At 47.2% G+C, this 23273-nt stretch overlaps 1 protein-coding gene across 9 annotated transcripts; it reads right to left on the bottom strand.

Annotated features, from left to right (window-relative positions):
• Positions 1-527: 527 nt before the first annotated feature.
• STK36 (serine/threonine kinase 36) lies at positions 528-23229 on the bottom strand. 9 transcript variants are annotated; one of them, XM_081050928.1, is made up of 27 exons: positions 23132-23229; positions 22434-22608; positions 21581-21721; positions 21393-21470; positions 20133-20263; positions 19647-19896; positions 18126-18219; positions 17671-17840; positions 17326-17513; positions 16707-16806; positions 13904-14059; positions 11113-11292; positions 10036-10136; positions 9486-9591; positions 8118-8268; positions 7827-7954; positions 7222-7326; positions 6794-6892; positions 6619-6707; positions 6277-6340; positions 5978-6088; positions 4924-4998; positions 4349-4523; positions 3932-4079; positions 3556-3703; positions 2275-3111; positions 528-1261 (listed from the first exon to the last, which is right to left on the bottom strand). In XM_081050928.1, the coding sequence occupies exons 2-27, from the start codon at positions 22515-22517 to the stop codon at positions 1118-1120; spliced, it is 4053 nt and encodes a 1350-aa protein (XP_080907054.1). In that variant the 5' UTR covers positions 22518-22608; positions 23132-23229; the 3' UTR covers positions 528-1117. The 9 variants fall into 9 exon arrangements, with proteins under 9 accessions (XP_080907054.1, XP_080907053.1, XP_080907056.1 ...); XM_081050927.1 differs by lacking the exon at positions 23132-23229 and adding an exon at positions 22986-23123; XM_081050930.1 differs by lacking the exon at positions 23132-23229 and adding an exon at positions 22986-23123 and having other exon boundaries at positions 2275-3021.
• Positions 23230-23273: the final 44 nt, after the last annotated feature.

Below are 23273 nucleotides of genomic sequence, written 5' to 3'. Positions count from 1 at the left end.
AACAGCTGGAATTTAAGGAAGGACAAAAGTAGTCTCCCATCTTATGGATGGAGAAATAAGGGCCCTGGGAAACTTGCCACAAGGCATCCAATGAGTCGAGGTTTAAGCTTCTCAGTATGTTTCCAGCTGGGTTACGATTCTAACTAATGGGTCTACCAAACATCGCTTTCTGGTAAACCACATCATCTCCATACACAGCGGCCCTACTAAAGCAGCTGGGGTTCCCTATACACTGAAACTCCAGCAAATGTTAAAACTAGCCACTAAACCTGCAATCTCAAAACAATCTAATATACCTCTCTGTTTAATCCTACCCTTTCCTATTTCAGCTCCACTGGCCTGGGCTTGGAAGCAGGTGTCCACATGCTGCTCATCTGGGGTGGAGAAATCTTCAAGGCAGGAGGAGATATCAATAAGCTCCCACAGCAGAGTCTTGTGTGAATGCGATACCAGGGCTTCCAGCACCACACTGCAGCTGTGGTGTTGCTGTACCTCCCAACCCCTTTCCCTGGCAGCTCACAGGAGGGTGAGGAATACCTTTTATTACAAGAGTTTACAAACATCTATAAAAATAATCATAATAAAAAGGATACACTTCCCACCCCCTCCCAATGATGGAATGCGGGCTATAGGCTGGGGAACTCTCCACAACAGACAGAGCGTTTATCCCCGCCGCCTAGAGCTGGGGCAGGCGCTGTCTTCATGTGTCCTGAGGTCAGCGCACCTCAACCCAGAAACTGCTGGGAGGATTACAGGAGCTCTGGAAAGAGATTCCTCAGGTAGGAAGCATCTCCCTAAGATCCAGGAGCACGTTCCTGGGGTTAAAGGCACAGTAGCGGAGAAAAGACCCCTGGATGTAGAGAAGAAAGGAATCTTCTCTGGCACCAATAGCAATGAAGTTTACTGGTTGAAATCATCCTGAATTTGGGGGGAGGAAGGAGCTTTGTACATAAATCTCTCCTAGTTTCTTGTTCTCCAATCAGTGGAGTTGGCAGCTTCTCTCTCTTTTTTCATCTTTTTAGCGCTCAGTTGAGTTGGTGGCTTGTAGAGCAGAAGAAGGAAGAGCTGGCAATAGGAGGGCAAAAAAGGCTGAAGACTGGACCCCAGGAATCTGGGATCATGTGCTGTGGGTCGGCCTCAGGAGGTGAATGAGTTTCCTGCAGTGTTTGGCAGAGGTGGGTCTGGGACTGCTGCGTGGCAATAACTGATTCCCCAGAGAGAGCAAGGCTAATTTCTCACTGGCACCCAGGGACACCAGCACCTGTGGGATAGAGAACAGAGGACAGTACATGAAGGACTCTCATTTGGCCGAGCAATTCCCACTCCAGAAAAGGAAGAAGTAGGTTGTGTGGGAAAAGAGAAACCTTGGAGACAGGAATCGTCAGGACCACAGGTCTACTTCTGATCTCTTTGGTTACAGACCCCGAAACCAGTGCCTCAAGGGACGATGCACTTGTCCCCAGGAAGAGGTCCTGACTGCAGCAGTGATAGTAAGCCAAAAGGTGTGACTCCCAGCCATGGATCTGGACCAGTGAGTCTTAACCTCATCATTGCCAAGAATCCCTTTTATTGTGCCCTCATATGAATTGCCAGAAAACCCTATAATATATATCATTGCCATCGTGTTAAAATTGTATGAACCACCCAATGCTACCACACTAAACTTCCTTATAATTTGGAGGTTTAGCCTTATCGTACGTAGATGTGTGATTTCATTGGGCTGCTTATATATTGAAAACTGAGAAGGAAAGGCAGAATATAGCAGTGGCTAAGAGGATGGGCTCTGGAGTCAGGCTCTTGAGTTTAAAAGTCTAATCTTACATACTAGCTTTGTAATTTGGACAAGTTATTAAATTCTTTGTGCCTCAGTTTCATAGTCCGCAGAATTAGGAATACAATAGCTTAAACCAGATAATGAAGGCAAAATTCTTAGCATGGTGCTTTTCACATGGTAAGTGCTAAGAAAGACAGCATGTACATGGCCCCCAGAATGAAACCACCCTATACCTCAACATCTCTAATCTTCCCTCATCTCCCTCCCATGCAGCCTCTAGAAGAGACAAACAGTGGTCCTTGAGATTCCAGGCATTTCCCAGCCCAAGGGAGCCCTCTTCTAGGGTGGGAGACGGTAGATGGAAAACTCATCTCCAAGACACTGGCCCTGGGTTTCCTGCTCCCAGAGAGGGACACACCTCGGGTTTCTGGATGTCCTAGTTCCTCAAAGACTAGCTCAGAAAACTGCTGTGCAATACAATCCATCACCATGGTTCCTACCTGATGGATGCAGGGTTCCTGGCGGAGGCTCCGAAGGGCAATGAGGGCGGCCTCCTTCACGGTTGGCTGGGGGTCTCCACATGCCACCTCTAGGAGCCGCTGGGGTACTTGGCACTGTAACAGCTCTTCCCCCAACCCCTCAGGCCCCAAGTTGCCCAGAGCTGACACGGCATTGCGCCGGATACCAGCCTGAGGATCTCCAAGCAGCTGGGTCATACTGGGCACCGCGGCTGCCAGGGCAGGCCCCAGGGGACCAGCCTGGTAGGCTGCATTGCCCACAGCAAAGCTGGCACTGCGCCGCACAGCAGGGTCCTTGTCCCCAAGCCCCAGCAGCAGAAGGTTGAGCAGTCCAGCCTGGCTCTGCAGAGCTCCACGCAGGGCCATGCTGTGTTGGAGCAAGTGTCCCAGGAGCCCGTAAGTGCGGGCCCGCACGGAATTCTCTGGGTGGCCCAGGAGGCTGCGCAGGGGCCGATAGGATTCATCGGCACCAGCCAGGAGGTCTTGGATAAAGGACAAGTGGCTGGGAGACAGAACCCGGGCTGTGTGGGCCAGCAGGGAGAGAAGGTCAGAGGTCAGCAGCGGCTGGTTACCCAGGAGGGCAACTGAGAGAAACGAGATGACGGTACTAGGGGAGGCAGACACAGTGTTCACAAACTTGCTGAGTGAAGTGGGATCTGTGAGGGCCAGGCGTGTGAGGAGACTGATGGGCAGCTCGACCTGTGGCAGCGGAAGATGATGGCAGCAGACCTGGGCGAAGCGGGGGGAGGAGAGCAGGGAAAAGTAGTTCAGGGAGAAGGAGAGTACACTGCAGCTCGACAGCCGGAAGGAGCCAAAAATCTGGGAGAAAAGCCAAGTGCCCAGCTATAAGAAAGACCCCAGAGCTGGGAGAGTGGATCCACAGCACACAGAATGGGGGCCCCTAGAGGACAGGTCCTTTCCAAGTTCAGTCCTTGCTCTGCTTGTCAAAGGCCCACTGCTTAATGCCAAGAACTGCCAGGGCAGGGAGTCCTGATGGAGAAGCTGAATCGCCAGTACCTACACGGGGATGTTCTCCCCACTGAGCTCCAACGGAGTCCAGCTAAGGGACGACGGAGGCCCTAGCCGCAGCTCCCACCACACGCCTCTGTTCAGGCCTGAATGCTTTCTCTTAGGTCAAGCCACGTGCTCCTCTCCTACAGGGGCCATGGAGAACCCTGGAGCTGGCGGGAAGTGAATTCGAGTGCACGAAGTGGCTGGCCAGCTTCCTCTCCCACTTTCATGCCTGGATAGCTTCCCATGTACCTGCAGCAGGTGGGCTGCGACTTCTGAGTCCCTGAGGTCAGCCAAGACCCCTACGAGAAGATCAGCATCCACATCCAGGGCGAAGGGGCAGCAGAGGATCTGGCAGACAGAGAGCACCACGTCGGGGAGAAACTCAGACCCGTGCGGCCTAAGGAGGGGAGCGGGGAACGATTTCCTCGGTCTGGCTCCCTCACCCTTATCACTCTCCCCCACCCTCCTCCAAATCCCCAGTCCAGCTCTCCTTCCCCAGTCTCAGTGATACCATTTCCTGCCTCACAGCTCAAGCTGTCAGCTAATTCTCTCCTGCCTTCCCCTTCTTACCCCCCATCGCAGACTCTCTGGATCTTTTGGTCTCCCTCCTCTAGTTCAGACTCACGCCTGGCCCAGCTGATGCAGGAAGCTGGGGCAAAGCAGGTGCTTCAGGGTGGACATGAGGATACTTCCACGCTGAGACAGGTGGTTCAGGCATAACTGGGGCTCTTGAGTGAAGGTGGCCACCGCCAGGTTCAGCAGGGCTGCCACACCTGCAAACACCAAGAATGAAGACCCAGCGTAGCAGGCAAGAGTCCCCGATGCTCCTGCTCCCCCATGGCTCCCAGGGTTACCGCCTATTCAGTCACCTCCCCATCCCTGGGCAGCCCCAGTGTATATGCTGCCATCCTCTCCCCGGGCGGCAGCGGCAGCAGCAGCAGCAGCAGAAATCTCCAAGGGCCAACCCAGTTCTAGGCTGCTTCTCTTGAAGAGGGGTCAATACTCTGGCCCCACAAAGGACGCCGTGCTAATGGAAAGGTACCTTGAGGTGAGATCAGCGTCCAGTCTGGCTCTGGGCTTTGTGGACTGGACAGCAACAGCTCCTCTTCCTGTGTGGACACCTCCTCGGGGAGCCTCAGAGCCATGGAGAAGCGGTGCCACAGAGCGGTCCACATTTCGGAGCTAGTCACGTCGCTTATCAGGCTACCCTTCTCCTGCTGGAAACAAAATTGAAAGAGGGTGGGTGGGAAGGTCAAAGTCAAGAATCAAAAGGCCTTTCTGCACTCCTATCCCTGACCTACAAGAAATAATTCCTTCTGTTTTCCCACCTAGGATTTCCCTGTTGTCTTAGTTCCCTTTCTTCTTACATCTTGACCCCCACCTCTCAACCTATGTGTAGGTCTACTGGAAACCAGGGAATTACAGCTTTTTTTCCCACTGACTCCCAAGGGATAAGCTGAATGGTTCCTTTTTTAAAGCTCCCGAGGGCAGGTGGGCCCCTTCTAAGGCCACCATATGCACAGCAGTTTGTGAGATGCTCCCTTAGTGTCCAGTGGCACCCCACAATGCCCAGTGTCTCTCTCCTTACTTCCCATCCATCCTAAGATGCAGCTCTACCTGGGTGAGGAGCTGTAGCAGAAGGATAAGGAGACCATCGTAGAATCCACAGCCACCTGGTGGAGTCAGCCGGACCTGCAGGAGAGAGGGAGGCAGAATGCAGATCCTGAGAGGCATGAGGTGGCCTCACAGGCCTGTGCACCCGACTCCTGGGGCCACGGGGAGAGTTCTTCTGGACTTAGGAGTCTTGGTTCCTGCTTATGCAGTCAATGACTAACTCTGTCCTAAAGACACACAGTCTGGTGGCGTAAGCAGACACGGAAACAATTATAGTTTAGGAAGAGACTTTCCAGACAAGAGGCTGGCGTGGGGGTGGGGGGTTCACAGTTGAGAGTGCCTAACTCTGCCTCCTGGTAGGATTAAAAGTTGAAAAGGCAGACAAGAGAAGGTAGAGGTGGAAAGGGAGAATATTCCAAGAAGTCATAGCATACATAGAGGCAGGTCATGAAACAGCATAGTGAATTTTGGAAATGGTAACTAGTTCGGTATAGGAAGATTACAGAGCCCAGAGGTAACAGATGAGCTTTGAGTAGCCTGTTCAAGAATTTGCACTTTATCCCAGAAGCAGTGGGAAGCCACTGATGACTTACAGACGCTCCAGACGGGCAAGATTTTTGTCTTTTATTCACTGCTGTATTCTCAGAGCCTAGAATAGTGCCTGCTACTCAATACATATTTATATTTATGTGGTAAGTAATCAACAAATGACCAGATTTTCCTTTAAGCAAGATCACTCTGGTGGCAGTGAAGAAAATGGACTAGAAAAGAGGGCCTAAGAGAGAGCTCCTTTAGCAGGCATTGCCAAAATCCAAGAGACAGATGACGCCTCTTTCCTCTTTAGAAATCCAGCGTGTTAACAACAGATCTGAAGCCCTGATCAGTCTGGGCTGAGAGGGGTCATTTATCTGGGGGCAGAAGGGTAGGAACGACTCCTTGATTCCTTTAGCTTTCTTTAGTTAACTCTAGGCTGGCTGGTACTTCAGCCTTTTCTCCAAGAATGCAGTCCTTGTTTGACTGAGAGAAAACATGTCCACACATTCCTGGCAAGCCTCACCTCCGCAGGGGCAGATAGGGCATGTGTGGCTGCAGCGATCCACTCCACAGGCTGGAGGTCAAAGGTCACCCCTTGCTGACCAAGCTGCCCCAGTAGACAGGCTGCTGCACTCTGGAGAGGTAGAGGAGAAGGAATGTCCAAATCTGAATGGTATTCAGCACAGGCAGAAAGATTTCGGTCTCTGTCTCAGGCCAGCAAATGCCTCCATAAACAGCTGCAAAGGGGATAATGACATCCCTGCGTCCAGAAGGGTTGGATGACAGGGTAAAGGAGGAGGAAGATGAAGGCTGAAAACTCACCACAAGGGAGACGACGTGTGAATGGGTAAAGACAGTAGCAATCTCACTGCCTAGCTTCTCCACTCTGGAATAAGGAGATACGTTAAGGAATGCAGCAGTGTGAAAGCAGTCAGTGGGGGGGACGTCCCTCTCCTGGATGGCACTCGCCACCTAAGCTGCATGTCCAACTCCAAGTCACAAAATTGGTGGGAGTCCAGGTCTATTCTTGGTAGAGAAAACTTCACTCTCTCTATCCCAATTCCTTCTAAGGATAGATTATAGGGTGCCACTCCCTATGTTCTATGTCAGGGTGAGCTATGCAAATGGAAGATTTCAGTGGAGAAAGCCTACTTTATGACTCACCCAGGAGGTAGATCTTGGAGCCGAAGGACAAGAAGGGAGAGGAGACAGAGTGTCACTTCAGTAGACTCTTCCCAATCCACTACCTTTACCTACAAAGGAAACCTAAATGATCAGAGCGACCTCGGAATCAGATGACAGGGCCACCATGAGATGCCCACCTATATTGCTGGCCTACCTTGCCCTGGACCAACATGGACAGTGACTCCAAGGCCTGGGGCTCTCGCCCTAGAAGATGGCACAGGGGCTCACTGATGTGGCAGCAGGAGTAGAGAACCTAAGGGAGTGGGGAGAAGTCTGTCAGTGAGCAGAGCAGCACCTGGGCTCCTAGATTGGAAGGCTCGGCTGAAAGCAAGCTAGCCTCTCCACAGATCTGGTATCCACACTTGTGGGTGTTAGAGAAGTTTGGGCTACTTCCAGCTCTTGATGTACTTCTCAGTTTGGGTGAGGATGGGCTAACAGTGGGGCCATCTCAGTTGAACAGATTTAAAAGCAGAAAAAGATTCCACGAGGGGATCTCTCATCTCTCTCCGTATGTCTCTCTCTCTCTCAGTCCTGGGGGTTAAAAAGAAATCTGAACTGCCGAGAGTTATGGGCAGGCAGTACCTTGAGAAGGTGTAGGCACAGGATGGGATGCTGCAGGCCAGAGATGAGAGATGACCTCAGTTGGCTGTTGTCTTTGGTGAGCTGATTTGCCAAGTGACGAGAGATCTATAGGGACATAACTGAAGACTCAATCGCATTTCCATTATTCCAATCCTATCCTATCCTATCTTCCACTAGTCAGTACTCTCAAACCCTCGCTAGGCCCAGCTTCACCGGGGACCTCAGACCCCATTGCATTCGCAGTCTTCATGGCCAATGGAGAACCAAAAGTCATGGGCTTATTTAGCCCCAGTGTGGCAGGTACAGAGGAAAGTGTTGCTAGCCAACAGGGAACAGCAAATCTGACTCCTGAGCCCTTGAAGAAGCATCACTGGTGGCTTCAGGTCAGCAACGCGACCACAAGGGCAGTTCGTCACTGAGCTCTGTAACCAAGGCCTCTGGGATTATTGGCTACATCATGGTCTGCAAGTGGCCCAGACCCAGGCTTAGAGCAGTTTCTGCAAGTACTGAGTACAGGGAGGCACCACAGCTTATTTGTCTGCCTTTCTGAGAAGCTGGCAACTCTAAGAAGCAGGACGACAAGAACGAGAGACTGCAGCTCAGACCTGCTCCTTGGCTTCCCAGCAGCCAGGCAGCCCCACAGGAGCAACGCACATGGCTGCCAGTGCAGAGGAAACGGCTCCCAGCAGATCCTCACTCTGCTCCCGCAGTGGCTGGCTCACTTGAGGGGCTCCTATGGAGAAAGGCAAAGAATGAAGGGTGGGGGCTAGCTGCTTCTCTCACATTGCTCCCTTCATTTGTTCAGTTCAGTCATTTATTGGGCACTAATTAAACGTGCAGAGCCGGACCCACTCAACAGTGAAGTCCAGAGAACCTTCCCTCCCCACGCTGGTTACCTGGAGGTGTGTGAAAAGGGAGCTGTGGAACTGTCAAGCCATGAAGGAGCCCGTCCAACACAGCCCACTGTGTCGTCAACAGACTGGAGTAGAAGGCTTTGGAGATGGTCGAGCTGTTCCCATCCATGGCTTCACACAGAACAGTAAAGCACTAAGGGCAGGCAGGGTTCACAGTAAAGGACACCAGGGCACGGTTAACATGAGGGCATCAGAAAACTGATTGGGCTTAGGGGAAGGAGCAAGCATCCCTGGGCAGCCTGAGAAAAGAGGAGGAAAACCCAGAGGGACTAGCTGTCTGATTCTAAGTATTTCTCGTACAAAAGATGCATTATAACGGCCTCCACATTTCAAGGACAGGAATTTCAGGTGTCATTCCTTCTTCTCTCTGACCAGCTGCTCCCTAGACGGTGTTTCTCAAAGTGTTATCTGCGACCAGAAGTATGAGAATTGCTGGGGATTCCTGGGTCCCTATCAACCCAGTTTTCCGAGTCAGAATTTCAGGAGGCGGGGTATTTATTCCAAACTCCCCGTGCTACAAGGACCTGTAAGAAGTGCTGGCCAATAATGTGAGTCACTGCCGGCCAACATTTAGGTTAGATATTAAAAGCTTCCTGACTTGAAAGAGTGCGGGACGCTAAAATAGGCTCTCACACTGGGAGAAATTGAATGGACTGCTGGCTAGAGGCAGGAATGTAGCCTAGATCTGTGTTCTCAGTTGCCAGTTTGAACAACCAGGCAATCGTTTACTTCCTTGCACATGTTCCCCTGTAATTGCCTCCTCCAAGATTTTCTCATTCAATCCTTCATTCTCTTGTCCCTCACCTCCGGAGTTCAGGGGAGAAAACCCACAAGATGGAGAAATACTGGCTGATCTGCAAGTCTCTTCAAGAAGAAATACTTGTATTTGTGGTTCCCTGAAATAGTCCACAGGGCTCAATGCCTCTGGCCCTTTATGTATGTTGCTCCCTTTGCCTGCAATATCCCCTCTCCTTCCTGCCTCATCCACCTAGCAAACTTCTCTGTATTCCCCAAATCCGAGCAGAGATGATTTCCTTCTTCAGGATTTCTTCTATGACCCTCCAAGGAGTGTTCATCTTCTTCAGGGGTGCTTCTGGATTTTACACCACGTTCTAATGTGCTTTCTACACTTTTGTCCTTGAGCACTTTACATCTGCCTACTAGACTATCCCTGGTCCCTTGAAGATAGGAGCTTTCTCTTCTCTTCAAATTGCATATGGCACATAGTTGGCATTCAATGACTGTCTGATGTATTACTTTGATCTAACCCTATCTAGTCATCAGAAAGGGGATGAGAGAAACACGGAGAAAGACAGGAGAGACAGAAATGTGGAAACGGGAGCCGATTACCGTAAGGCTATCCCTCCGCCAAGTCTGCTCAGAGTCATCTGGTTGGGTTAGTAGTTTCCCCAACAGGTCCAGAAAGAGGTTGGCAGCGTCCTGAAATACCTGTAGGCTAGGGGGGAAGTGAGCCCATGGTTTCTTCTCCTCTCTCTACTAAAAGCCCAGATGTGGTGAATGCAACCGTTCTGGGCAGCTAAGAGAAGCTCTGCAAAGGAACACATCAGAATGCTCCCGGCGAAGCACACACACAGACTCACACACACACCCTCTAAGCCCCCTTCTTTGCCATTTCCCTAGGTTATTACATCTTGATCCTTTCAGTTAGTGTTTGGTGATTGTGGAACCTAAAAACCTGAAAGTCTTGGGGCAAACTCGGAGGTGTCTCAGGGTCCTTACAAGGACTAGCTGGACTCTGAGGGGTCAGTCAGCTGATCCCTAAATCTGTCACAAATCACAGCTTCTCCTCACTTAGTTTCTTCTTAACAGAGAAAGGAAGAAATGGGAATAGAAATTGAAGCCAAACTGGTCAACAGAGCAAAACTGTCTCTCATCCCACCTGTCACCTGTCTGACTCCTCTCCAGATTGAAGGTGCAGGCAAAGTAGGCCTGAATCGCGGCCATCAGGTCCCGTAAAAAGGTCCCATACCAACATTGCTGCTGAGGAAGAGGACAAAGAGTAAGGGCAATGCAGGGGATGGAGACAGAGACTAGAAAACGCAGTAAAAAAAGGCATCAGGTATTCAATCAGGTTGACCAGACAGAATGCGGCAGGGGGAAGAGATGGGGCAGAATGGGCAGAGAGAGGAGACAAGAGGTAACAAGTAGCGGTCAATGGGCTATAAATAGCCTGAAAATGTGTCTTCTTTGACCTTAACAACATTTTGGAATTTAAGAGATTCTGTTTTTCAAAACAGCTCAAAATCTTTTCGAAATTTCTTTAAAACACTCAAGTTTAATATTCATCAGCAGAGTGCAGTTTTCTCGCTGCCTCAGCCTAGGTTCTCTTTATTCTGTCCTTGGCTCAGCTGCAGCAGGACACAGCATGGGGCAGGACACAGCATGGGGGAGTAGAGGTTGGATCTCAAATACGCTGAGTCTCAATCCTAGCTCTTCCACTATCGTCTCCATGACCATTTACAAGGTAGTGACTATGTAGTGCCTATGAGCCAGTCACTCTCTGAATTTCAGTACCCTGCTCTGTAAAATTGGGTCAATAAAGCCAAGGATTTAACACTTCAAAGCACAGTGCTCTAAATGTTAGGAGATGACACATAAAATCTGGATTTCTAGCTTCAGTTGGAAAATTGGAAGATCTGGCAATACTGGGCCCGTATTCCCACGTGGCAGCAGCAGGCTCTGGCTGAGGAGAGGATATCCCATTTAGACTGGGCACGAGCTCTCCAGTTTATCATATTCCCCACTACTCACACGGTCCCACATCATCTACTTCCCCGAGTGACATCTGCCTGGCCTCAGAAGGCATTAGAGTTTGTAATTCATGGTCTACTAACGAGAAAGAGGAGGAAAGAAAGTGAAAGGCAATTGATTTGAATAGAGATGGCAGTTCGAAGAGGAGAAACCCAAGGAGAAGAAACTCCTGGAAGTCTTCAGAGGCCCCTTGCGTCATGCTTACCTGCTGAATACTGTTGTTCTCCTGGCTGTGTCTGAGGAGGCCGAGCAGCAGTCCAGGGACTCCTGCTTCACGGCAGAAGGAATACAAGGGAACAGAGTCACTGCAGCTAGACAGAAGACTGCTCAGGACCCGGAGTGCAGGAAGGATGAGGGAAGCGCCCTCCAGCATGCCTTTCAGGATCTGGGTGAAAGAAGGAGTCATCGATGTTATCAGAGGTAAAAGGAGAGTCACAGTTACCAAGTGTCCCCAAGGAGTTGGCATATCACCAGATGTTCCCATTCCTTTCTCTGGGAGTCTAAAGCACAGAGAAGGAGAAGAGGGAAATAGGGAAACTGTACCAAGAAGAGGATTATAGATGGTCACGTCACTTGATTTATAACGGCAGTAAACAAGAAGGAGGGGACCACCCCGCAGGATCTCTCTGGCAGGCCCAATGCCATTCCTGCCTGCTCCCTCCCTTCTCCAGCCCTTCATCTTAAAAACAAAACAAAACAAACACACTCACACTCACATACACACTTCTGAAAATGAAAAACAATGGACACAAAACCATGTTATTCAACTCCAGATAGACAAAACAATATTATTCAATTCTAGATCGGGGTTGACAAACTATGAGCTACAGGCTAAATCCAGCCTACCACTTATGTTTATACAGCCGGCAAGCGATGGACAGTATTATATTTTTAAATGGTTATTCTTTAAAACGATATTCTTCAAAAGAAGAATAATATTTACATCAAGTGTTTTACAGTATGCTTTTCACTCTAAATCTTTTCACTTATGTGCTCATTTAATCTTCACAATAATCCTTTGAAGTAAATATAATTACCCATTTTATAGGTGAGGAGATTGAAGCATCCAGATAGGTTAAGTAGTCTATAATCACACAGCGAAAGAGTAGTTTCAGATGGAATTCCAACTCAGGAAGTCTTACCCTGGAGGCAGAGCTTTTAACCTGCTTCCCTACTGAAAAGTTGTCCAACACGAAGAGGACACTGTGTAAGGGCCAAAAGAGAGCAAGTTCCCACGGCAATTCACTGAGTAAAGGAGAGTCTTGTCAACAAGTGGTGCTGGACGATTGTACACCCACATGCAAAAGATGAACTTAGATCCCTCACATTGTATGCGTACACCTCACATTGTACACAAAAATTAATCCAAAGTGGGTCAGAGCTAAAACTAGAAAACTTTTAGAAAAAAACATGGGAGAAAACCTTCAAGAGACTTTGGGTTTGGAAATATTTCTTAGATACAATAACAAAACCATAATCTACAAAGAGGAAAAATGGTAATTGAACTTCATCAAAATTCAAAGCCCTTGTGCCTCAAAAGATACTCTTAGGAGAATAAAAAGACAAAGCATGGAATGGGAGAAAATATTTGCAAATCACGTATCTGAAAAAGATCTTGTATCCAGAATATATAAAGAACTCTTACAATTCAATAAGAATACAAACAACCCAATTTAAAAATGAGCAAAGGAATTGAATTGATATTTCCCCAAGAAGATATACAAATGGCTAATAAGCCAAGATGCTTGACATTAGTCGTTTGCAAAATGCAAATTAAAGTGACAATGATATACTATTTCACACTCACTAGAATAGCTATAATAAAAGAAATAGACAATAATACATGTTGGCAAGGATGTGGAGAAATGGGGACTCTCGTACATGGCTGATAGGAATGCCAAATGGTGATGTTCAGCAGTTTCTTAAAATGTTAAACATAAATCTACCATGTGGCTCAGCAATTCCACTCCTAGGTATCCACCCAAGAGAAATGGAAGCATATGTCCACAAAGACTTCCACGTGACTGTTCATAGCAGCATTATTCATAAAAGCCAAAAAGTGGAAACAACCCGAATGTCCATCAACTGGTCAATGGATAAACAAAATGTGATATATGTCCATATAATGGAATACTGATCAGCAACAAAAAGGAATGAAGTACTGATACACGCTACAGCATGAGTGAAATTCAAAAACACTAAGCTAAGTGAAAGGAGCCAGAAAAATTCTATGCTGTATGATTCCATTTATATGAAATGTCCAGGAAAGGCAAATCCATGAGACAGAAGGTAGATTAATGGTTGTCTGGGACTGGGGTAGGAATGATGATTAACTAACTGGGTATGAGGGATCTTATTGCGGTGATGAAAATGTTCTAAGATTGGATTATGGTGATGGTTTCACACTTACTAAAAATCATTAAAACAGACTTTAAAGAGAGGGGAAGAGATGCAGGCAGGATATTTTGGTGAGTTCCCAGAAAGGAAGATCACTGTGTTTCCGAGAAGCAAGGAAAAGCTTTGTAAGAGGGAACACTAACTATGAATGCCAATTAAGCAAAATGTTATTTCCTAAAAAAAAAAAAAATCGTATTCTTCTCGTTAGGATACCCATTATAGAAAATATTGTGTAGTTGTTACATCTGTATTTTTCATTTTGTCAATAAATGTTTTGCAGAAATGTGTTTTCTCTCATTGTAGAAGTCCTTACATAATGTCCTCCATTTTTGCCTCGTGGCCCAGACCACCTAAAATATTTACCATCAGGAGTTTGCGGACCCCTGCTCTGGATAAATACTCTGCCCTTCAGAAAGAGAAATCTGAGGCCTGCTCTTTCTGTGTTACTAAGAGGTTAGTGAATCTCCTAGAATGAAGCAGATGAACTGAAAAACAACGGAAAAGGGACAAACTTCCTCTTTCTCCTTATGTCAATGTTTTTTAACGCCTCATCTGTGAAAACAGTCTCAAATCCCCTCCACAGTACTGTAGTCTGTCACCTGCGCTCCAGCCTCACGCAGCTGACTCTGGATGCACTGGCAGAAGTCAGGATTGCACAGCAGGGTAAGAGGGGCTTTCAGCTGGATGGGCACAGGCTCGGTGGTCGCCAGCAGGTGTTGCCACTCATCGCTGCCATCATTGTCACTGTCTGGCTCCTGAGGCACAAGGGAGTAAAAGAGGTCATGCGGAGTATGTAAGGTTGAGGGCAGTAGCTCCCAACCTGGGGGACCGTGAAGTAACTGCAAAACACCAGTGGCTCCATTGCCACAAATGCATTTTTTCAGACACGAGTTTAAAAAGCTATAGAGCTGGCAGTAAGTAAGGGGTCTTGAAAAGTCTGTTGGAGAACACTAGTGTGTCTGCATAAAGAGATACCTAGAAAGATGTCTGTTGTAGCATGGCTTATAATTTTTTGTTTGTTTGTTTGTGTTTTTTTTTTGCGCGGAGTGGACGGAGCAGGCTCCTATTCCATCTCCCAGCTCCAAAAATCCATTTAATATGTTGTCCTCGGATAGAGGACGTAAGGACATATCAGATATTAAACTGATAAGAACAGATACTACACTTGATCTTAGCCAAAAGGCCGAGAAGCGATGCATGGTTTATAATTTAAAACATTGGAAATGACATAAAGCTGGTCAGCACATCCCTCTTAGGAAACACCATGAAGTTATTAAGAAGATTGTGGTACTGACGATGCATCTCTTATTCCTACCAAAACTGCATAAAGAAATTCCTTTTTTTTTTCCATTCCATCACCAAATATTTGATCCCTTTCACCCTCATCTACTACCTGCCTTCCCCCTTCCCCTCTGGTAACCACTAAACTATTGTCTGTGTCTGAGTTTTTGGTTTACTTGTCTTGTTCCTTTGTTGCTTTCAGTTTTATATCCCACATATCAGTGAAATCATATGGTTCTCGACTTTTTCTGTGTGGCTTATTTTGCTTGGTCAGATTTTGAAGAATCTTCTACAAAATAACTGGTCTGTGTACCTCAAAATTGTCAGTCACAAAAAACAAAGAATAAGAACTATTCCAGATTAAAAGAGACTGAAGAGGCAAAACAACTAAATGTAATACCTAACACTGGATTGGATCATGGACCAAGAAAAAAAATTTTGCTATAAAGAACATTACTGGAGCAACTGGCAAAATTTGAATATGGATTGTAGATTAAGTAACAGAATTATATCAATGTTAAATTTCTGACTTCTATAAATGTACTGTGTAGCGCAAGTGAATGACCTTGTTCTTAGGAAATATGCACTGAAGAATTTAGGGGTAAAGGGACATGACTACAACTAAATGATTCAGAAAGTTGATATGTCCACATATGGACATATCTGTACATACCTTTATACATAGATATATAGAGAAAGACAAATATAGATATATTTATATATATCTATATATAAATATCTATATTGATACATAGATATATATCTATATACACACACACACAGGGTACCAAAAAAATGTATACAGATTTTAAGAAAGGAAAAAACTGTATTAAAATTGTAATACTCAATATATACTGAAGTACTCAAAGTGGTTACCATCAGCATAATTTCCTTTCTTAAAATGTGTATACGGGGCAGGCCCGGTGGCTCAGGCGGTTAGAGCTCCATGCTCCTAACTCCGAAGGCTGCCGGTTCGATTCCCACATTGGCCAGTGGGCTCTCAACCAAGGTTGCCAGTTCAATTCCTCAAGTCCAGCAAGGGATGGTGGGCAGCGCCCCCTGTAACTAAGATTGAACACGGCACCTTGAGCTGAGCTGCCTCCCGAATGGCTCAGTTGGTTGGAGCGCATCCTCTCACCCACAAGGTTACCAGTTCGATTCCTCAAGTCCCGCAAGGGATGGTGGGCTGCGCCCCCTGCAACTAGCAACGGGCAACTGGACCTGGAGCTGAGCCCTCCACAACTATGTCTGAAAGGACAACAACTTGAAGCTGAACGGCACCCTTCACAACTTTCACAACTAAGATTGAAAGGACAACAACTTGACTTGGAAAAATGTCCTGGAAATACACACTGTTCCCCAATAAAGTCCTGTTTCCCTAAAAAAAAAAAAGTATATACGTTTTTTTGGCACCCTCTCTGTGCATGTGTACGTACATATATGTAGATATGTGTAGATATATGTGTAAATATATCTACACATATGTACGTATACATATATACATATACATACATAGAGAGAGAGAGAGAGAGAGAGAGAATCATAGGCAAATATGGTAGAATTTTAACAACTGGTGAATCTGGATGAAAGAGATACAGGAATTCTTTGTGGTATTCTCACAATTATTCTTTAAGTTTGAAATTATTTCAAAATAAAAAGTTAAAACCCTAAAAAACACAAAAGATTGAGGTAAAACTACACGTTCCGATGTGGAAAGATCTCTAAAACAGATCATATGGTAATATAGGCATGAGGCAAAACAATACATATGGTATGAACTCAGTAATGTAAAAAAACAGCCAAACTATATTTTTATGTGTACATATACATATATGTAAAAGTACAGAAAGTTTGGAAGGAGACAGACGAAATTAATAACAGCAGACACCTCTGGGACCTAGGTAAGATTCAAGAGGGACTTCCATTTTACCTATCTATCCTAATTTTTAATAATTGGGATAACTGTGCAATTAAAATCTATAAATTAATAACAAGAAAGCAATTTTGAACACAAGGGGAGCTCATACTTGGAGGGTTGGGAATCATTGCTCTAGAAAAACATCAACCCAGACCCAACATCCCATGGCAGGGACAAGGCCAAGAAGAGCCCCCAGGGCTCACCTCATTTTCTAGGTCCACTGCCTCAGTGGTCCCCTGGCCTGCCACCTCTGGCCTCAGCTCTGGGAATGCTTGTTCACAATCCTGGGTGATCCGGTTTTCTCTGGCAGAGGAAGCAGGGAGTAGGATGAGTTCTAGACCTGTGAGGCTTAGGGATCATTAACTTGTCCCTGCCTCTGGACCCAGGATAGGAATGAAGAACAAGCCACGTAGGACAGGATAGAGGAGACCTCCTTCTAGGATAAGGCCAGGACAGGATATGTTGACCACTACACACACATCCTAGACTACCCTCCCACTTTGGATCTTATCCTCAAGTCCACCTTAGCAGTTTACACCTGTGGCTCCCAACTCAAATAACCTTCCCATTTTCATGGAGATGATTCTTTCCCTTTCAGTTAATGTACAACTGAGGCATAGAGGCAAGGAAAGTTCCCACGTTTCCCGATCAATCAGGAAAGTATCTGGCATTAGAATTCAAGGACCCAGGACTCAGACTCGTAGGGCCCTGTCCATATTTAGGCAGTGGCTAGTGACAGGGACCATGTTGTATTTGCTTTGGCTAGAGCACAAGATCTGCAAGATACTTCACCCTGTAAATCCCTGGCTATACCCTCCTCACCGAGGTGCTGTGGGGGCCTCTCCAGCCCCCCACTCAGCCCAGCTGCTCTTCATTTCTGAGGCCATGATCCCAGCCAAGAGGCCTGGTTCCTGAGGACTAGCCCTTAGTCTGGGCAGTGGGGCTGTGCCAGCAGCCACCCTGCTGGTCTTGTCCTCTTGCTCAAGGGCAGGTCCTGTGTTGTGGTGTTTCTGTGGGAAGTAGGCAGGAGACACTGAATCAGAACTATTTCATTGCCATAAGGCAGTATAAATCCTATTTGTGGCTCTTTCCCAACCCTAGAAAGTCATCTGCCTTCTCCCACAACCCCCAGTCATTAGCCTGGTCATGTCACATATTCCCACAGACCTTCTTCTTGGCCTCCTCAGCCATGCGCTTATAAGCTTGATGCAAGATGCGAGATCGCTTGCCCTTGGGGGCCAGCTGATGCACCTGTTGGTCCTTTAGGATCTGAAGTTCTGGGGGGAGGCGACTGGTGAATGGGGTACCCAAATCTGGGTCTGCTGGTTCGGTTATTACTGCAGAGAGGGAAGGGGGGAAGACATTATCATGTAGGAGCTGTGCCACGTCCACTTGGCCAGAGACAACTTCAGTGTCTCCAGGCTTCTGTGACATATCATTTGGACAAAGTGACAAAGAGGGAGAAGGGTTGCAAGGGAAGTGGTAAAGGTTTGGCAAAGGCCTAGTAAGACAGTTCAAACTGGAGAGGTAAAGAGATATGTTAGATCCAGATGTTGGGGGAAGGTGGGTAGATTGAGAATACTAGGGAAGTGCAAAAGCCCTGGGGAACCCTAATGACTCACTGGTGACATGACCAGCAATAAAGGGGTGATGTAAAAGGTCTGGCCAGGCCAGACGCTGCTGAGGGTCCTTGGTGAGCAGTCCCTGCAGGAAGTTCTGTGGAGAGAAAAAAAAATCCCCCATCAGCCTTCACTTCTCTATAGGCTCTAACTCATCAGCAGAACCTCATCAGCGGAATCCGATCTTACAGAAGACAAGCTGGTCTTGATCACACCCTCTCTAACCTATCCTTAGGCCTCATTTCCCTGGCTGAAATCACGGACAGACTCACTGCCTCATTTCCTGGGGAGCCCCAATTCCTGTCCACGGACGTTTTGGAAACCCAGAAGGAGAAACAGAAATTTCAATGTCACCAGCTTTGTGAAGAAGTGAGGAAAAAACTAGGAGAAAGAGTGGGATGTCACCTTCACAGTCATCTTCAGAAAGCAAACATTCAAAGGAGTCCCCAGCTGCTCACTTTGCCCTCCCTTTGACTGTACTTTGTTTACAGCTAGGGAGGAACAGACTCATTTATGGTTAAAAGCACACTCACACAGGTCATTATGGAAAGATGTGTTTGGGAGCACTCAAAACCATAAATCTCTCAACAAGTGTTCAGATGGTAGAGGGGTAGGGAGACTGTCTCTGAAAAGGGTACATCATTATGAGGTATCTTTGGGGAAATCCTCAATGGGGCCTGAACTAGGAATAGAAGATACTAGATTATGACCACTATTCAAAAACAAAGTGATTAGGATACTATGGCTCTGACTAGAGATACCTGCATATCTGCCCTAAGGGAGAAAGAATATGCTATGTATATCACCCACTTAAGTTTTCTTTGTTTAGATTCTTTTTGATAATTACTTGGGCCTCAACAAAACAGGTTGGGGAGAAACCTGTCCCTTTTCATCTTAGATAAAGCAAAGGAAAGTTATAATGAAATTTCACTCTGGGAGAGGTTGCATTTAAATTCCGTTTAAGGCCCAAATTGCGCTAGATAAGAAACAAAATGGGTCAACTCTTTTTCCTCCCCCCTGGCCCCCACTCCTCCAGCCTGCTGAGACTTAGCTGCAGCTGCAAGGAGCACGCACCATCTCTGTCATCTGCCACTACACGCTGAGCTAGCCCCACTAGCTCTGGCCATTTGGATATCTGAAGATTCCTTCTTTTAGGAAGAGGACTGAAAGCTGCATTGGCAAACCCAGATATCATCTAGACATTGCATCTGATAGAAAATAAGTGAAACAGAGTTTATGTAAAAGGACCACTATCTGCCTCAGGTGTCTTGAAAGCCCCTTTCCATTGTGACACAGGATAGCCTGGCCCATGGAGGGGCTGCCATTCCCAAGTTGGGCAGACCTTAGAACACCCTCCAAGAATAAGCCCCTGCAGTAAAAAAAGGAAGGCAGCTTGGTCCAGCTCCTGCCTTAATTCAGTAACTGCAAAGTCCTGCCTCAGCTCTGGGAAAGGATTTTGGAAAAGGGAACAGAGCAGAGGGAGACAGGTTTCTGATACAGAAGTAATCTCCCTTTCTTCATTACCTTGAAGCAAGGACTAAAGGTGGGGGGCCAACGCACAGGATCCTTGAGAATGAGGTTGACCAGCTGAAAGATGCTTGTGGTATAGAAGGGAGGGGTCCCTACAGCCAGCTCATACAATATGCAGCCCACAGACCAGAGGTCTGCAGTGTGGTCATATGGTCGCTCTTCCACCAGTTCCGGAGACATATAGAGGGGTGTGCCTTTGATGGATGTCAGCACCATCGTGTTGGTGCTCATAGCCCGGGCAAATCTGCAGATGATGGCATGAAAATGGAGAGAAGATCGTCAATAAAAACCAGACATGGTCACTCCTCCTCCTTATTGTCTGAGATATCCCAAACCCAAAAAGAGAGAGCGCCTTCCAAAAGACCTAGTAGGAGTTCCAGTCTCCAGTTCAGGTTCTAAAATGAGGCCCGAGTAAGCCATGTATGTGTTCTAAGACTCCCTGCAGAACAGGAAGCAGACACGGAAGGTCAGGCTCCTCACCCAAAGTCACAGAGCTTGATGCCACCATCCTTGGCAAGAAGAATGTTCTGAGGCTTCATGTCCCGATGAAGGATGCGGTGGGAATGCAGATAATACAGGGCTGACACCAACTGGGCAGCAATGGCCTGAACCTAGGGGTCAGTCAGGTGGGAGGAAGAAAAGAGAGGTCAGAGGAAGGAACCTGCTGACAAGCCCAAAGACTCCTCCCTAACACGACAGTGGCTGGAACTTTTCTCTTCCTTCTCTTTCTTCCAGAGCTTCACACCATACCTTCCATAGTTCTTGCTCACTTACTCATTCACTCTTTCATTTGCTCATTTATTCAAAGAAAATTTACTGCGTCTCACTAGCTGCATGACCATGCGCAGATTATCATACGCCTCTCAGATTCATCATGTATAAGGTGACAATAATGATACCACTTACTTCAATGACACCACATACCTTACCACAGGATTATTGTGAAGGTTATATTAAAGTATGTAAAATAATGTCATGCTCAGAATGGTGCCCGCACTTAGTAAGCATTCAATATATGTTAGCTGTTATTCAATGAGACAATATCCCTTTCTCAAAAGTAGTCAAAGAAACAAGACAGACTAAAGGAATGACATGCTGACTTACAAACAATGATGAGTACTCATAAGGAAATAGAATACTGAGATAGGAAGTCCTGAGGGTGAACTACTTGCTAGAGTACAGAGAAAACCCCAGAATAAGTGTGGATGGAAAATGTGTTCAACCAAATCCCACTGCTAACCAGTATGTCTTGGTGGCAAATCTTACCCACAACCCATATACCTTCCAGCCCAGTCTCGTACCACCACACTGGCTCTTCTTCTGTAACGCTGCCTAATAATAACAACAACATTAATAACAGCTACCTATGTTGAATACTGTATGTCAGGCACTCTTTTAAACATTTTTATATGAATTAACTCATTAATCCTCACAGTAATTTTACGAGATAGACACTATTAATATTTCCATTTTAAAAAGAGGAAACTGAGCACAAAAAGGTTAAAGTAACTTTCACAAGAGGACCCAGTGAGAAAGTGGCAGAGCCAACCTTTGTATTCAGATTTTGGCGCCAGAGTTGATACACTTTGTTGTCACACCACACTGCCTGTATATACACCTAGGCTCTTGTATTTTTCTCAGTTTTCAAAAACGGAGACCCTCGGAACCTTCAGCTTTCCCTACCAGTCCTTAAGCTGAAGAGAGTCAGGGGTGGGGAAAAATTTGAGTCAGGAAACATACCTGGTCTTCGGGAAGTTTTCCGTCATCTTCCAGGATCTGAAAGAGCTCTCCCTCAGCATAGTCTGTCACTACCACCACCTGAAGGGAGAAGGGAAAGGCAATGGCGGCTCCAGATTTATGCATTCTGAGATTGGGAAATTCCCGGGACCCCTCTTCTTGGGGAGAGGTGACCCCAAACAAAAACGCACCTCTTTATCAGTCTCAAAGCTGTCAAGCATATGCACGATGTTGGGATGTCGCAGACCCCGCATTATTTCAATCTCTCGTTGCAGATTCCTCAGCTCCTTCTCTGAGCGTCCCAATTTTGGAATGAACTTCAGGGCCACCACCTGTCAGTGGTAAGATGAAGAGCCAAGGCCTAACCACACGATTGAAACATTAGCCTCAGAGCTCCAGAACGGAGGCTTTAGATTGAGCAATTCTCATTACACCTGCTGGTCTCCCACTCCACTTTCCCCATGGTGCCTTGGCCTTACCCAGGCTTCCCCTACCCCTTGCCCTAGGAAGAACCAGCGTCTGCCAGACAGATCCCTTTGGTGGATTCCGGGAGAGGTGTTTTGATCTAGGTAAAGAACTCAAGATATAGGGGATTTAGGAGGAAAGGAAGGAAGAAAAGATGATGAGAGAATAGAGTTCGGGTGGTTTATTGCTTCCTGCATGGAGCGAGGGATTCATAGTAATAACAATAATTATTGTTTACTAGGTGCCAGGCACTGTACTAAGTGATTCAGTGTGATATCACATTTAATCCTCAAGCCCCATCAATCAGATACTGTTCTTATCTTCACTCTATAGATGAGGAAACGGAGACATAGAAAGGTTAAGTAAGTAAGTTGTCCCTACTTCTAAAGCAAGAAAGTTGTAGAGCTAGGATTTGAACCCAAGTAATCCGATTTCAGAGCTCATACTCCATAAGAAGTATGAAGGAGTCCATGCCTTAGGAACACAGGTTAGTTTGAATGCTTCCCTTCTGGCCCTATTTCCCCCTGGAATTGGGGGTGCAGGAATCCCAACCAAAAGATACCCCTCTTTGTTCACCACCTGAGCACTGTATTTTCTCCGACCCTTGTACACCCTCCCAAAAGAGCCTTCTCCAATCATCTCCAACACGTGGTACTTTTCCATGACAGAGGTTTCAGGATCCCTCAGAAGCCAGATGGTAGAGATGGTGGTGAAGCGCTACCGCTCCGGAGACAGGTCCACATATCTGGAAGGCCTGGTTCGGGAATGGAAGAAAAATTAATGTTAGCCGCCTTGCCTTGTCCTCGTTTTCATTTCAATCCTGGCCTCAAAACCATGGTAGGGTGGACTGGATGAAAAGATGAGATCTTGGAGTAAATAGAATGCCTCGATGTTCTCCTTTTTGAACCTCTTCCTGTCCCCTAACTCAAACTCGCGCCCAGCCGACCCGGTGTCCCCCTCCTTCCTCCACCCAGCCTAGCCTCGCTCACCCGACCCCGACCCCCTCCATCCAGCCTCGTCCGCCGCCCCCGCCCCTCCCAGCTGCCTCCAAGGTCTTGCCACTGCCCCCCCCTCAGCACCCCACCCCACACCGCCGCCCGCGCGCTTCGCACCCCGGAGCCCCTGTCTCACCCGCAGCCGAGGAGCTTCAAGCTCTCCAAGCCGAGGACAGCCAGCCCCGGCCTTCGGCCCTGCCCCTTCTGGATGCCTGCGTGCTTTGCCTAACTTACAATTATTCTCCACCCCCACTGCCCGTCTCTCGAGACTCCCATTGTTACCAGTTTTACTCGCTAGGACCGGTCAGAGAGGCAGAGGACTAAGGCATGACGAGGCACTGGGGAGACGGCGGACCGCCCCGAGGCACTTTCTAAGGCACTTTCCAACCGTCTCTCGGCCACCAGGACCCAGTAAGGACCCAGA

Source organism: Rhinolophus hipposideros, assembly GCF_964194185.1.
Source record: "Rhinolophus hipposideros genome assembly, chromosome: 6".
Lineage (NCBI taxonomy): Eukaryota > Metazoa > Chordata > Mammalia > Chiroptera > Rhinolophidae > Rhinolophus > Rhinolophus hipposideros.
Note: the sequence above shows the minus strand (reverse complement) of the source record. Positions and strands in the feature narration are given on the sequence as shown.